This window comes from Panulirus ornatus, chromosome 32 (genome assembly GCF_036320965.1).
Source record: "Panulirus ornatus isolate Po-2019 chromosome 32, ASM3632096v1, whole genome shotgun sequence".
Lineage (NCBI taxonomy): Eukaryota > Metazoa > Arthropoda > Malacostraca > Decapoda > Palinuridae > Panulirus > Panulirus ornatus.
In genome coordinates, this window is record NC_092255.1 from 19,187,873 (window position 1) to 19,203,059 (window position 15,187).

General features: G+C 41.5%; 1 protein-coding gene across 1 annotated transcript in view; it reads right to left on the bottom strand.

Annotated features, from left to right (window-relative positions):
• LOC139759121 (phosphatidylinositol transfer protein alpha isoform-like) overlaps positions 1 to 12,210 on the bottom strand; it is a 23,209-nt gene extending 10,999 nt beyond the window's left edge. The window contains exons 1-6 of the mRNA XM_071681091.1: positions 12,084 to 12,210; positions 9,131 to 9,161; positions 8,399 to 8,562; positions 2,796 to 2,895; positions 2,553 to 2,627; positions 485 to 652 (exon numbers count right to left, since the gene is read on the bottom strand). Of these exons, the coding sequence (XP_071537192.1) occupies positions 485 to 652; positions 2,553 to 2,627; positions 2,796 to 2,895; positions 8,399 to 8,562; positions 9,131 to 9,161; positions 12,084 to 12,100 (555 nt within the window). The 5' untranslated portion in view covers positions 12,101 to 12,210. The remainder of the gene's footprint in view (positions 1 to 484; positions 653 to 2,552; positions 2,628 to 2,795; positions 2,896 to 8,398; positions 8,563 to 9,130; positions 9,162 to 12,083) is intronic.
• Between the last annotated feature and the right edge of the window lie 2,977 nt (positions 12,211 to 15,187).

Sequence of the window (15,187 nt, forward strand, 5' to 3'; positions counted from 1 at the left end):
TAAAGTATGCCTCCTAGTTTAATTAATGGCAGGAAAAGGCAGGGTTCATACAAGATAAGACACTGTGCTGTTTGGATAACTACACTTCAAGGATTTTTTTCTTGTGCTAATTAAGGGTGCTTGTGACATAAGGCACACCTACATAATGACAAAATATACCTTCAAATTTAAATGAGAGCTGGAAGAGGCAGTCATAAAAGTATGTCTAAGGTCTCAGTACCATGAAATGTACTAGTATGGCTGGATTCCTTTTAGGGTTAAACTTGAACCAACACTAACCTTGAAGTCGTAGCTGATGTTACCTACCAATTCCTGTTTGCTCATTCAAGCAGCCTTCAATAGTTAGTCTAGATGGAGCCACCATGACCTTGAACATTACCAAATGCCTTCACTGTCCTTCACTACTAAACATTCCTGATATTGAGCCACTAGAGACTTTGAAGTCCTAAAACTTAGACTCTATCAAATGCATGCCACCTCTGACCTTGAGCCACCACTGGGGTCCCTGCAAGGGTCCTCGTCCAGTCTTGCTTGACATAAACATGGTGGGGTCCTCCTCGGGCTTGTAGTCGGCAGCACTGATGGGGTCATTGGCAATGTCCACGGTCACCACCTCCACTGTACTCCACTTCTCACTGGTCAGCCTGTGGATCTGTTAGGCCATGCCCTCTGAGTTAATCTCTTCCTGATACCATCACGTTTCTCCTTGATCATTGGTATTATGAAGTTAAATCAAAAGCATTCTTATCTAATATGTAATAGCCTTAATACCAGTGATAATGCATGTCACAAAGCTTTCTTCAATATTTATTGATAAAAGTAAAACCTATATATTTGTATAAACATAGTGAACTCTAGTTTTCTGCCATCCTCAAGAAACATTGATCTGTCACAGTATAATGTCCAGAAACTTTTAAGATAGAGGTGCAGTAGGTAGTAGTTCATAGTAGCCACACCGGGGAGTGGTGTCATGGAAAGTGAATTGGTGAAAAAAGAAGAGGTGGCCGAAATGGACGGTATCGCAGTAGAGTTTCTTAAGAAAGGGAGTGATTGTGTTGTTGAATGATTAGCTAGGATTAATACTATATGTATGGATCATGATGTGGTGCCAGACGATTGGCAGAATGTGTTTATAGTGCCATTGTATAAAAGCAATGTTCAAACTACAGAGGTATATTTGTTGAATGTTTTTTGACAAGGTGTATGGGAGGATTGCAATTTAGAGGGTGAAGGCATGTACAAAGTATCAGACTTAGGAGGAACAATATAGATTTAGGGGAGGGAGAGGATGTGTGGATCAGGTGTTTGCTTAAAAGAATGTGTTTGAGAAATAGAGAAATGTAAAGATTTGTAAGTGGCATTTATGGATCTGGAGGAGGCACATGACAGCATTGATAGAGATGTCTTACAGAAGGTTTTACAAATACTTGGTGTAGGGGGAAAGCTACTAGAAAGATGAAAAGTTTTTATCAAGGGTTTAAGGTATGTTTGCAAATCGGTAGAGAGAAGGTTGAGTGGGTTCAGGTGAAGGAGGGTCTGCACCAAGTGTTTGTGATGTCACCATTGGTGTTTAATTTGTTTATGGATGGGGTGGTGAGGGATGTAAACGCAAGGATCTTGAAGTGAAGGGAGAGTATGCAATCTGTAGGGTTAAGGGGGCCTGGGAAGTAAGTTAGTTGTTTGTTGACACAGCACTGGTGGCAGATTTGATGGAGGAACTCAGAAGCTATTGTCTGAGATTGGGAAAGTGTGAGAAGACAGGAAGTTAAAAGTAAATGTGAATAAAAGTAAGGTTATTAGGTTTATCCATGCAGAAGGACAGATTAGTTTGGATGTGAGTTAAGAGAAAATTCGGAAGTGGAGTGTTTTAGATACCTAGGAGTGAACATGATAGCAAATGGAACCATGGATGCATAAGTGAGTCATAGGCTGGGTGGGGGTACAAAGGTTCTGGGAGCACTGAGGAATATGTGGAAAGAGGGGTTGTCGTGTGGGAGGGTGAAAATGGGTCTGTTTGAAGTTATAGTAGTCCCATTGACATTGTATGGATGCAAAGCATGGGCTGTAGATAAGAATGTGTGGAGGAGGGTGGATGTGGTGATTGGTGGTTTCATCGAATAAGTGATAAAAGGGTAAGAGAGGGGCATGGTAAAAAGAAGAGTGGTTGAGAGAGCTGAAAAGGTTGTGCTGAAATGGTTTGGACATATGGAAAGAATGAATGAGGAAAGTTAGACAAAGAGGATCTATGTGTCAGGAGTGGAGGGGACAAGAAGGGAGAGACAAAACTGGAGATGGAAGGATTGAGTGAGAAAGATTGGGGCATGAACATGTAAGCCCCAACAAAGGGCCCTTGATAAGTAGATAAGTAAGTGAAATAGATATCATTAGGGCATTCACTTACCCATGCCATCCTGACTAACATACAAAAAATAAGGATATCTGTAATGGTATTTCTGAGTACAGTAGAGATGTGAGTAACACAGAGAACTAATTCAAATGATAATGATAGTCTACATAGTCTACATGATGGAAGAACCAAGGTGAACACTTACGTTTTCGGATGTTCCCCTGTCTGGAACGTGGAGTGTTTCAATGGATATGAGGAAGTCCTCCTTCATGAAAGGGCTCTGTAATCCAGACAGAATTACAGTAGCTCACAGAGTGGCAACCTATGATATCTAAAATCAGTGAACTGTTCATGGTATGCTAAAAAATTATAAACACAGAGGACATGATCAAAAAGTTCATTTATTGAAAGAGAGTGAGAATAGTGGTGGAAGCATGGCAATACTCACTGAGTAGATGGTCTTGCTGTAGGGATAGGCATTCCAAGACTTTTCATGGATTTGAAGGGCACCCTCTGGGGCCACAAGACGGATGAAGGCTGGAACCTTTCTGCAACATCACCACTTTCACAGTTATCCAAATCATACATTTTATTTTTGCCTACCTATAATGATGTGTATTGGAAGACTTGCCATATAAGGCAACAAAGAGAATAGTTTTGAGTTGGTAACACATCATGAACTTGTGTTAGCAAAACCTTCGTCATGTATGATACTGAAAATTTTATGAAAATTTTCAAAGCACATGATGTCCTATACTTATTTATCCGTACAAGATCAGATTAGGTTCTCATACTTGTTTACCTTATCCTGCAATAGCAAGGCAGCATGAGAAACTCATTAACAAATGTGGAAAGCACAAAAGTCTAAAGAGTTGTCTAATAGTAAGAGATAGAGCTGCATGAATGTAAACTCCTTTCCTGTACAGAGCATAGAAGTAAATACATCCTCTCTCAAGCTGTCATGGATAATGCACAGGAACCAGAGTACCTCTATCCACAGTCAAGCTCCTCAGAAAATTTAATGGTTTCCCTGATCACATTCACATACAGAGCACATTACCCCAATAAACCACAACACTCCAATTCATTTGTTCCATACATCCTTTTTGCCCTCCTGAATGTTCATGACCTGATAAGTAAAAGCCTTTCGCTCCATCCTTCCATATCCTTGCTCTTCTCCTGTCCTGTGTTTCCTCTGCTTCTGACATACTCTACCCTCTCAGTCAATCTCTCTCTATCCTTTCATTAAATCCAAACCATTTCAACACATCTTAGTCAACTCTCTTAGTCATACTCTGCTTACTCCCGCACCTGTTACACTGACATTTCTTATCAAATCACCCTCCCCACACCAAATAATGTCTTCAGGGATTTAATTTCCAACACATCTACCTTCTTTTCTTTTGCCTAGAGGGCCCAAGACTCACCCATACAAAGCTGCTGGACCTACTATGCCTTCAAACATACTTATCTTTATCCAAGCAAGCAATACCCTCATCTTCCACACACTTTCCTATTTCCTGTTTACCCAGGACCTTATCCCTCTCTCCCAACCTATGACTCACTACAGCCTTCATAGTTCCAACGGCTGCCAAGTCTACTTCTGTGTATCTAAAGCACTCCACTTCCTGCAAGTCCTCCCATTCCACCTTACATTCAGACCATCCTGTTGCTTTTCCCTACTATATCTCATCACTGTACTTTTGTTCATACTTCCTTGCTGAGTCTCCCACCAGAATCTTGTCATCTCCGACAGCATTTGATTCACCCAACCCCAAGTTTGTTGTAGACCTGCCCTTCACTCAAAGACCTTTGCATTTATTCCCTTCAACTCCGACCTTAAACAAACCAAACATCCATGTGATATCACACATCCTCAATGCAGTCCCACCTTCACTAAGAACCATTAATAAGAGTACTCACGATGATGATAATGAGAAACCGTAGAGGTTGGTGTCTGAGTTGGAATAGTGTGTGAAAGGGAGGAAATTGAGTTTGAAGAAAAGCAAGATTATTAGGTTTTGCATTAAGAATAGACAGATCATTCAGAAAGTAAGTTTGAATGGAGATAACTTGGAGGAGGTGGAGTGTTTTAAATACCAGGAAGTGAATATGGTAACAAATGGAAGTGTGGAACTAAAGTGAACCACAGGGTGAATGAGGGAGCAAAGTCATGAGTGCATCGAGGAATGTGTGGAAAGATGTCACTCTAAGGGCAAAGATGGGTGTGTCTGATGTTCTAGTAGTCTCATCAGTGTTGCACAAATGCGAGGCATGAGCTTAAGACAAAACTAAAGCTTTGGGTGAGTGTGTCGGCAATAAAATGTTTTAGGACAATGTAGGGAAAGTGGGAGGTATGGTAGTAAGAGGAGTATGTATGAGAGCTGAAGGTGTACAGAAATTGTGTGGACATATGGAGAAGATAAGTAAGGAAAGAATGACTAAGGTCATATACATGTCAGAAGTGGAAGGAACAAGGAAAAGGAGAAAGCAAGGGTAAGGTGGGAGGATGTTTTGAAAGCTTGGGGCCAGAATGATATTCAGTAGGGTAACAAACACAGCTAGGAGAGTTTAGTGAGTAGGGTAACAAACACAGCTAGGAGAGTTGTATACCCAGATACAAGCAATGAGTGTATGACACACAGACTAATTAGAAAGCTGATACCATTATCTCTGTTGGTAAATATCCCATATAATTCGTGTTACTTTCACTCTTCCGTAGATGCTTTAAGAAAAGGTTTTACAATGGGTTATCATGGGGCCACTGGCCCACACGTTTTGTCGCGCAATGACAGATGGCTAGATAACAAGTAATGATAATCTTCAGGAGAAGGTTGCCACTCGACGCTATCTTCTCTCTACCACGGCAACAAATTCTATGAGGCCAAATGTAGAGAAAATTATTTATCTTAGTATTCAGATACGGTATTTTTTAAATGAAGTAACCAAGATGAATCTTTCACTGTCAGCTCTGTGCACGAGGTTACACCCAAAGACTATATATATATATATATATATAGTCATTGGGAACGTCCCTTTATTATAACCAAGAGTGGATTTTAACCTGTGTAGGCTGCAGGTCTAGTAATGGAAGCAACTTAAGACAGACAATCGTTCTGTTATGTCACTGGAACCATATGTCAGTTATGGATTATGTGAGACGAATGGAAAGAGTAGGACAGTTTAAGCAACCTTAAAGGTGGGTCATGATTCATCTTTGTAATGATACAGAGCGGGTTTGCTCCCTCTTCCATTTGTGTATTCAGACCTACTATCGGATGGCCTCTTGGCCTCAGGAATTGTATACTATAAAATTAATGAGTTAATTTGGGTTGGGTGCATCAAAGGTATTTGATGATACGAGAGGTACGTGTGTCCTTTTTTTTTTTTTTTACCGCAGGCTATCATTGATGATTACGAGTGACTGAATCATTAATGAAAAGCGTCAGACGAACCAGTTGTATTCATTTGCCCTGATATGAATGATTTAGTGCATTTTTCGATCGAATACGGCAAAATAATGGCCTTCATATAAGTGCTCTCTTCTTGGGACATAAGTTTAATAGGATGTATACATTAGATTACTATTATTATTATTATTAACGAAAAATCGTGTTGTATTGGTTATCGTCAGACTGTAAACAAGCGGTAAGCGCCACAGTGAAGACGTGAAGCCCACCGTGGTAATAGCCAGTACCCAAGACATGATCCCACTCGGTTTTGTAGTGACTAAGGTAAGGTTGCGAGTATTGGGTAGATCCGTTTTGAAAATTGGCTTAGGGACGGCAGAAGAGGTATCGGCCCTAGGTATGATGCAATGGCCTTTTGAGATGACACTTAAAGGTTAGAATCTAATCATGCCAAATGGTCCTACTCTCGTGCTCAACAAGTTGATGCTTGATATACATCTGAATTAAGGTGACTTCCAAATGACTGGCCACTGATATCATGTCCCGATTATTTTATATTTTGCAACCTTTACGCTTTAACTTTGAAGAACTTCCCAAACTGATAATGTTGGCGACGGCTCTCTCCCGGATTCGCCGCCAAGTGGAGGGGGGACCTCATCTACCACCGTCAATCAATAAGCTAGCCAGGAATTCTGGGCTCCAGCCTGAGTCTTGAACGTCAAGGAAACTATTCTTTGTTGTTCACAGACCTCACTCCTCCACTGGCCCAGGCCTTTTAACTGAGCAACTCATGCACAATCCCTAACTATCTGTTTATCATGTCAGTGTCCAGACCTAAAAAAAGATCCCTAAGTACCTGTTTATCGTGTCAGTGTCCAGACCTAAAAAAAGATCCCTAACTATATGTTTATCATGTCAGTGTCCATACCTAAAAAAAAAAATGTTTCTTGAGTTCAAATAAAACTGGAAGTACAGCCCCGGAATCACATGGAATTTCTCTCAATGAAAGTATTCATCCATCACTTTTCCTTGCTACCTGTATTGTAACATGCAAGCAATTTGGACAGGCAAAGGAAGCACCTCAGAAATTTTTTGGATGTGTCGCTGTACTATATCAAAATCAGATATCCGGTGCACAGGACCGTCATAAATATAGTTGCGTTCCGTACCGAGATGTCGGACCATAGCATGTACTCTGCTACATACTGTCATTTTCATTTTATCATGCTAAGTACCATGTCGCACCCATTACACTGATATCATCAGAGTACAGTATGATAGGCGCAAAGAAAGGGTTCATAACAGAGAGTCGAGAGCCACTGAGTTAGCCTGGGTAGAATAAGTAATCTATTATATCATCCATAATGAAAATTTCCCTCTCTTCATGATCGTGATGTTCCACTTGACGTTATCATGCACTGTCCCATGACAAGCCTGGTGCCACCCTCCACCCGTGTCGAGTCACACAGGTACATGACCACGGTACACGCAACTTGCTTGCTGTCGTGGAACAAATAGAATCTCGCTGGCTGCAACATTACAAGATGAATTCGTTTACCTCTCGGTCCTTAGTTTATGAAACTAAGTACTACGATTTTCTTTACAATGTCTAATAATGAAATATGATGCACTTTACATACTAGGGAGGGACCAGATTATTTTGGGGATTCTCATTAGATGCGTGCAGGGATGTCATACAATAAATATCGAAAATAGTTTTGTTTGCCTGGTACCCTATATTGCGAAGTGCTCATTCATTACATACATGTAATTCATATCCGCTAAAACGATAATAAACAAAATACATCAGGGAAATTCGAGCGATCGGACTGGGTTTTTCTTATTAAATTTATGCCAGTAAAAATGAGGGGCACGTGCCTCCCCAACTTCTCTGGATATTTAACGTCTCCGGATACTTCAGAATGTCATTATGGAAAATGTCAAAGAGATAGTATATCCTTGTGTAAAACTTATCAGTACTGGCACCAAAATTTTCCAACTGACACTCATCTCATAAAGAAAATTTCCTCGCTTAGCCTCAGCCAATGACATTAGGCTGTATACACTTATCTGGTTTCTCTATCTTGGTTGTGAGTTAATTCTCTTTCGGTAACTTTTCGAAAATGCTTACCAAGATCATTTGATCTACATTGAAATCCAAGGGGAAAATACTGGACAGACTAAAGAAGAGAAAAAGGGAAATTCTAATTAGCGACCCCATTACCGGGATAACGTCACTGCGCTTGTTGATCTTTCTATTCATTAAATTCCCGAAAGTATGAAGGGTTATGATACACAGGGAGGATGTAAATAGCAATGGAGCATCTGGTTTGGATGCCGGAACCTTTGTCCCCCTTTCCTTCTCATTTCCTTAGCTTTCACTGCCTCACCGCATTCCCTAGGGCCCTCCAACAAACCCCTCCCGATTTCTACAACTCCCAGACTCTTTTCCTCCAATCAGTTGTTAAAAGTTACTCTCTTGGTTTTATCTCCAGCCACTTATAGTTAATTGTATGAAGAAAGATATAACATAACCCAGCGATAAAACCGCTAAAATTTCCTTGAATTTTACTACGGTAGAAAAAAAGGTAAATAAAGTGTAATTATAGAAAAAAAAAAAGCGCGGTAACAATATACTTACTTCTTGAGATGAAATATTTTGTGAGTATATTGTCCGCTAGTGAAGGCGCCGTCGTGGAATTGGAGGTCGGTGAAAGGTTCGTTGGTGAGGATCTGGATCCCCTCACCCCCACCAGTCTCGTTCTTGCTGGCCTCGGCTACCCCGTACAGCTGCCCCAAGTGGTACTGCAATACACACATACCCATAACACTCTTCACTAGCAACATGGTACACATGCACTTGATCTAAAAAAAACAAGTTTCTCAATTGTCTTCATAAAGTTAAATTGATATGGCTGTTAGGCGTAAGTCTGAGTTAGTATAACACAAATAAATGGATTTTGGTTTGTTTTGAATATTTGGTTAGTGTGATTCAAGGATAATAGATTAATCTATAGATCCGTGAAGCCATATGTATGATAAGACAGCCAGTTTGCCAAACACAATGATGGGCTTAAGTAATGGGATTTGGGTTGCTAAGTGTCATTGGAGGAGGCAACAATAAAAGACCCCATCTGTGTGGGCCACCACAGGGGACAGATACCTGAAGTTGAGAGAATTATGAATACATGAAAAACGCGAATGCAAAGAGATGGTTGATTGAGAGAAATCGAGGAAAGATATGGGAAAAGTTTGTTTGGTGGCAATACACGGCACTCCATAATGCCATACTGCCTCCAGTGGGAGGAAGTAGGGGCGTGTGGTGGGCGGTGGCGGTCAAGGCACCGTCAGCGGGCGCTGGCGGGATAAGTACCTCCTCAAGGGTGAGCGGCAGGATGACACGACTGAAATTACAACATGAAGTTACTAGCCGGTCCCACTTAATGATACAGATTGGCTTATATTTATGAATATCATTAATATTTGTGAAACTTTCCTGAATATGTAATAAACTTGCATATTGATTAAATGAATATCAAATACTTATCAGTTCACATGGTTATATATTTGTGCTGAAATTTGACCTATCATTATTTAAAAGCAATTTCCTTCATATAGTAGACCAGAGGTTTAGCCTGTTCGTGCTGTGTCCGTAGGTCGTGCATGGAGTGTGTGGCAGCACGACTCCTGTTGGTGGGGTCAAGTACATCAAGCGAACGAATAAAATTGTACAGAAATCCTCCCAGCTAACCACCATGGCGCTGGTCCATCCCTGGTCGGGCACAGCCAGAAACCAATAGCACAAGTCACGAGGAAAGATATACAATCATCTTCACGTACAGATCAGCAGGAAAAACGATAGTAAAAAAAAAAAAAAAGTGATTCGTCAGAAGCAATGAAACAGGACGTTTACAAAGTAAGTACCATCATTCCCTAACAGTCATACTGACTACACAGTTACAAAGGTTGTAAAAAGGTCCTTTCAATTTACGCACCCCGTACCCAAGCCCACCCTTAGTATACACAGGCGACAGCTTTATTATGAACTAAGTGAACCTAACGAGTACAGAGCCTCCGCACTTGATGCTGTACCCAAGGGCTTCCATAGGGGTTACCTATATGACGAATTTAATCCAAAATCTTTTTTTCTTCATACTTTCAAAACATTAATCTGAGTAGATGTTTAACGGTGAATAACTTTGATTATCTACACCAAAGCCTTAAAGGTCCTAATACATTTGTGTGTCGTCTTATATTAAGAAAACATTCGAGTATGTAGACACTACTATTGTTCTTTGGGCAATATTAACTGGAATGTATCCCAACACTCATCAGTGCAAGTCAAAATTCCTTTTAGATCTCCATAAAAAGGATCACGTATAATTACAGTATGTATTATCTGACGTGGGCAATATCATCAATGGAGCCACCTGGTTAGCTCCATTGGTTTTTTCCACAGTGATCTACAGGTTCTCCAGAGATGGGCGTTTTTCTCTTATATTGTAGTCATGATTTTCATATAATATGTGCCAACAGAGCTGTACCCAGTTTAAACATTGATAGATCTTCGATGAGACTGGAAGAAGGCGAGACGAATCTGAGCTTACGCCCTTTGAAATGTGGTATGTTGATATGGGCCATTAACACCATGAACAGATAGATGTCCATGTTCGACGTCTGCTCAATATTGAATTCCATTTTATCAGTATATCATGGATGTAGATCGATTCATCCTTGGGTCCCATCGCGCTGACCTCTTTTACAAGTGGGAATCAGTTTCACGTTCGTGAGAGATATCGGTTACTCTATATAAGCGTTACATAACACATGCAGTACTCATATGTTACTCCAGTATGGTACCAACCCAGAGCTCACGCACCATCACAAAAAAAAAGAAAAAATATTGATTTTTATTTAGGTTTTTCAGGCATATGATTACGCGTCATCAAACTGCCCTTAGATCCTGTGCTCACATAAAATCAACCATCGAAATTGTCATCAAAATGCCCTTAGATCCTGTGCTCACATAAAATCAACCATCGAACTAAAGATGTTTATCGTGAAGTGGGTAAGGTAGGCTTAACCATCCTCAGTCATCACCAACGCAACACACACCTTTACGGTCGCAACACTGGCCAGGTGTTGCCTACCTCTGATACTATTGTTCACGGCCAGAACAGTAAATAATCAAATTATCATTATTATGATGTATCCTTAGGATATGTAGACCCTCCCGTACCAACTGGTGGCCTATGAAGGTAATCCAAAACCCACTTTGAAATTCATCGACCCCTCTCATCAAAAGGGAGAAGGTACTAAGCTCCAACCAGGGAACCCTGGCATGTTCAAATTAATAACCCCGCTTTGGTTTCCTCCCCCCTAGATGAAAGCTGCCAGCGGCCCACTGAAACCTTGAGGGGTACTTATGCAAGAACCGTCCTCGTTCCCAACGTTTTCATTTTCCCTGCCACAGACAAGGTGAGCCACGTCCCAGATGTTACGAAGTTTCCATAACGTGAACCCACCTAAGTGTGATCATGTCGCACCACATCCACTAACGGCATTAACGGACGGGGCAGCATGCCTCTGTAATGATCCTATACAGAAAGACGTATCTTCTGAACAGATGAAAATTGTCACGCTAGTCCATATACATATGCCTTCAGGTCCTGTGCTTATGATTAACTCGAGACATAGTCACCATCCTCCTGGGAGGAATTCTCGAGAGGTTAATCACGTTGGCAAGCGAAGCAGCATCTTATATCCACTTGGGCCACATCCCTCATCTTCAGTGACGTTCAGGTCGTTCTCCCTACAACCATGAATCGCTCAAACATTTAACACCATCACTGATAACATTTCCGCTTCAAAAGCTTTGGTATCCAAAGAAAGGCTTAGATTCTTTCTCAGAAATGCTTTTGACGTTTTGAATATTCCTTTTGCAGTTCTGCAAGCATCTACATTTGTCCCGCTGTTGTTTCTACTGAATATCAATCGACCAAGTTCATTATTTTGCTGTCTTTATTAATGTCTGTTTTTGCCTCTAATCTTCGACATTTCACATTTGTATAACATCAACTCGAACATATACATATTTTTCTTCCTTAGTGATATGAATTCTTATATGGCTTTCATTTTTAAAGCGATCGAAATAAAGGTGTACCGTACACCTATATCTTTGTGTGTAGTCCATCAGCACCTTTGTACGCTCCAGTCACAGAGCTCTGCCAAGCATTACCAATTATGTTATATAACAACTTAGTCTTGTGACGATTTTTGGATCCGTGTATATACTTCACAACAGATATCTCTTCGGATGAACTTACAACTCCTTGATGAGCATTGTAGTACAGTCTTCCCGGGCAGAGGAACTTCCCTATACTGAACACGACGGCTCTCCTGCATAACTTCATTACAATCTTATCTTATCTTCCCAAGGGCTCAAGTCTTCTCATGTCCCAGGACCAGGCGAGCTGTCCACGATCTCTGATGTGCTGAAGTTAAACAGACCGAGAAGATCGACGCCCCTGGCGGTCTTCTTCACGGTGTCCTGGGCTGTAGGTAGGTAAGCAAACCTCCAAGCAAAGCCTAGGTAGGATCGGTCATCGGAAATGAGTATGTAACCACCAGCACAGACGCCCACAGCTGATAACAACCAGAATGTGGCATAAAAAAAAAATAGTCACGCTTATAGTCTTCATGCTTATGATAAACTGAAAAATTAAGTACAGAAAAATTATGGTATTGATTCAGAGACAAAACCCCATGAGCACGATGCTATTGACCCTTGAAAGGTTAGGTTCGTATCCTAATTCTTAAGGATGGTGCCGTCATAGCTAATGGGTTTGAGAAACAGAACCACTTGTAGAGTCGAATTCTTTGTATACGTTTTTGTAATGAAACGACAGATATCCTCGAATATCTGGAGGGGGAGAGGGTTTATATTGCTTAGGAGAACAGGATTACATTTAGGTGATTTTTGTGAGAAGGACTGAACTAAATTGGTGGATATATGATGAGTGTTGAAGAAGGAGCATTACGAATCCCAGGGAAGACTGGACTAAATCGTTGGACACTTGATCGTTGAAGCTAGATGAACCCCAGGAAGAACTGGGATAAATTGTTGAGCACATGATGATCGTTAATGCAAGAGTAATACAAACCCCTGAAGGCCTGGACTAAATCTTTGATACAAGATAATCACTGAAGGGGAAGATTTTTACATGAAGGGCAAATTGTGTAGTGGTCATGATAAATTCCTAGGGGACGGAATCGAATTATGAAATTATGGATTTTTTTTTTCCTTTTGGAAAGCGTGGGGGAAAAATACAATATTACGTTCACTAACGTCTGTAATTAATTAGACTACGGTCGAAATTTTTTGGATATAGGTTACTAGATGAATGTTTGTCACTGACAGGATAATTACCCATATTCAGTAGATACGACACCTGCACGACTGGGTTTGAAACTGAATAGGCGTATCCTTGAATCTGGAGAGCCTATCTTAAGAAGTGTATGAATGTCAGCGCCAACCACTGCATGAGGGAGGTTCTTCAAACATATGGAACGCTTCGTGATCTCGCGTGTTAGCCTCACACAGGGGCCGAGTTCTAATCTCTGAATCGTTGCAATTTTAATCTATGTACCGGAGATGGTGGCAATGCCAACACCAGACATACTCGTGGCAGGTGTTTGTATTTACAGATACCATTTTATTTGTTTAGTAGAAAGTAGGTCGAATCTAACATATGGCACATATGCTCTAGAATTAGTGGCCCCTCTACATCCGCACAAATCAAATAGAGTATTTATGAACAGCAAAACATTGGATGAATAAGATTAATGACCTTCATTTCTATTCATAATCTCAAATCAACGGTAAGTGTATAAACTTACGTTCAAACTTCATTTTCAGTTGAATTTCAGCTTTCACAACTTTTTTGTTTGTTTCCCCCGCAGAATTCAAGAATTCAAACTTATGCTATCAAACATGCAATATGATACGTGATATGATATTTCCTTTATGTAAATGATATCAAAATGCTCAACCTTTGGAGTGAAATATGTAGGGGGTCACGATGGGGTTATATTGCTTTATTTTTAAGACATGCTCCTCTGATATTGTGTCATTTATTCAATTTTCCTTGATTTTCGGCCAACTGTTAATGTTTTAACACAATAAGCTTTTTGAAAAGAGAATTGATTGTTAAACGTTCGAGTTAGAATATCATACAGTGTCGGCTGGACAGTGATCAGCAAGTGTCGGGCATGTTGTCCTACAGTTGTCGGACTTTGGTGTCAGCAGGTAACACTTGTGGTGTCAGCATTTGACGGTAATTTCATTAAATGGCGGTCATGATGTTACCAGATGGTGGTTATAATGTTATCAGATGGTGGTCGTGGTGTTAAGGTGAAGGCCGGGGGTTGTCTTGGGTTGTGGTCGTGGTGTTACCAGATGACGGTCGTGGTTTATCGGGTTGTGGTCGCGGTGTTACCAGATGACGGTCGTGGTTTTATCGGGTTGTGGTCGTGGTGTTATCAGATGACGGTCGTGGTTTTATCGGGTTGTGGTCGCGGTGTTATCAGATAACGGTCGTGGTTTTATCGGGTTGTGGTCGCGGTGTTACCAGATGACGGTCGTGGTTTTATCGGGTTGTGGTCGCGGTGTTATCAGATGACGGTCGTGGTTTTATCGGGTTGTGGTCGCGGTGTTATCAGATAACGGTCGTGGTTTTATCGGGTTGTGGTCGCGGTGTTACCAGATGACGGTCGTGGTTTTATCGGGTTGTGGTCGTGGTGTTATCAGATGACGGCCGTGGTTTTATCGGGTTGTGGTCGCAGTGTTATCAGATGACGGTCGTGGTTTTATCGGGTTGTGGTTGTGGTGTTATCAGGTGGTGGCTGTGGTATTACCTGCCGACAGTCATGGTGTAATCAGATGGCGGTCTTGGTGTATTCAGGTGCCGGTCATGGTGTTATCAGATGTTACCATGTGGTGGGTCGTGGTGTCAGTAAGTAGGTGTGGTCGTGTTATCAGGCGGTGGGGATAGTGTTATCTGGTTGCGATGGTGGTGTCAGCATGTGGAGGTGGTGGTTTCATGGCGATGGTGATGTCAGCAAGTTGGGGTGGTGGTGTCATCATGCGATGGTGGTGTCAGTGGATAGGGTTGGTGGTGTCATCAGGTGGGGCTGGTGGTGTTATCACGTGCCGATGGTAGTAGTATGAGCAGGTGGTGGGGGGTAGTCGTGGTGTCAGCAGGTTGTGGGGGAGTAGTGGTGGTAGCAAGTGACGGGTGGTGGTGTCAGCAGGTCGTGTGGGGAGGGGTAGTGATGGTAGCAAGTGACGGGTGGTGGTGTCAGCAGGTCGTGAGGGAGGGGTAGTAGTGGTGGTAGCAAGTGACGTGTGGTGGTGTCAGCAGGTAGTGTG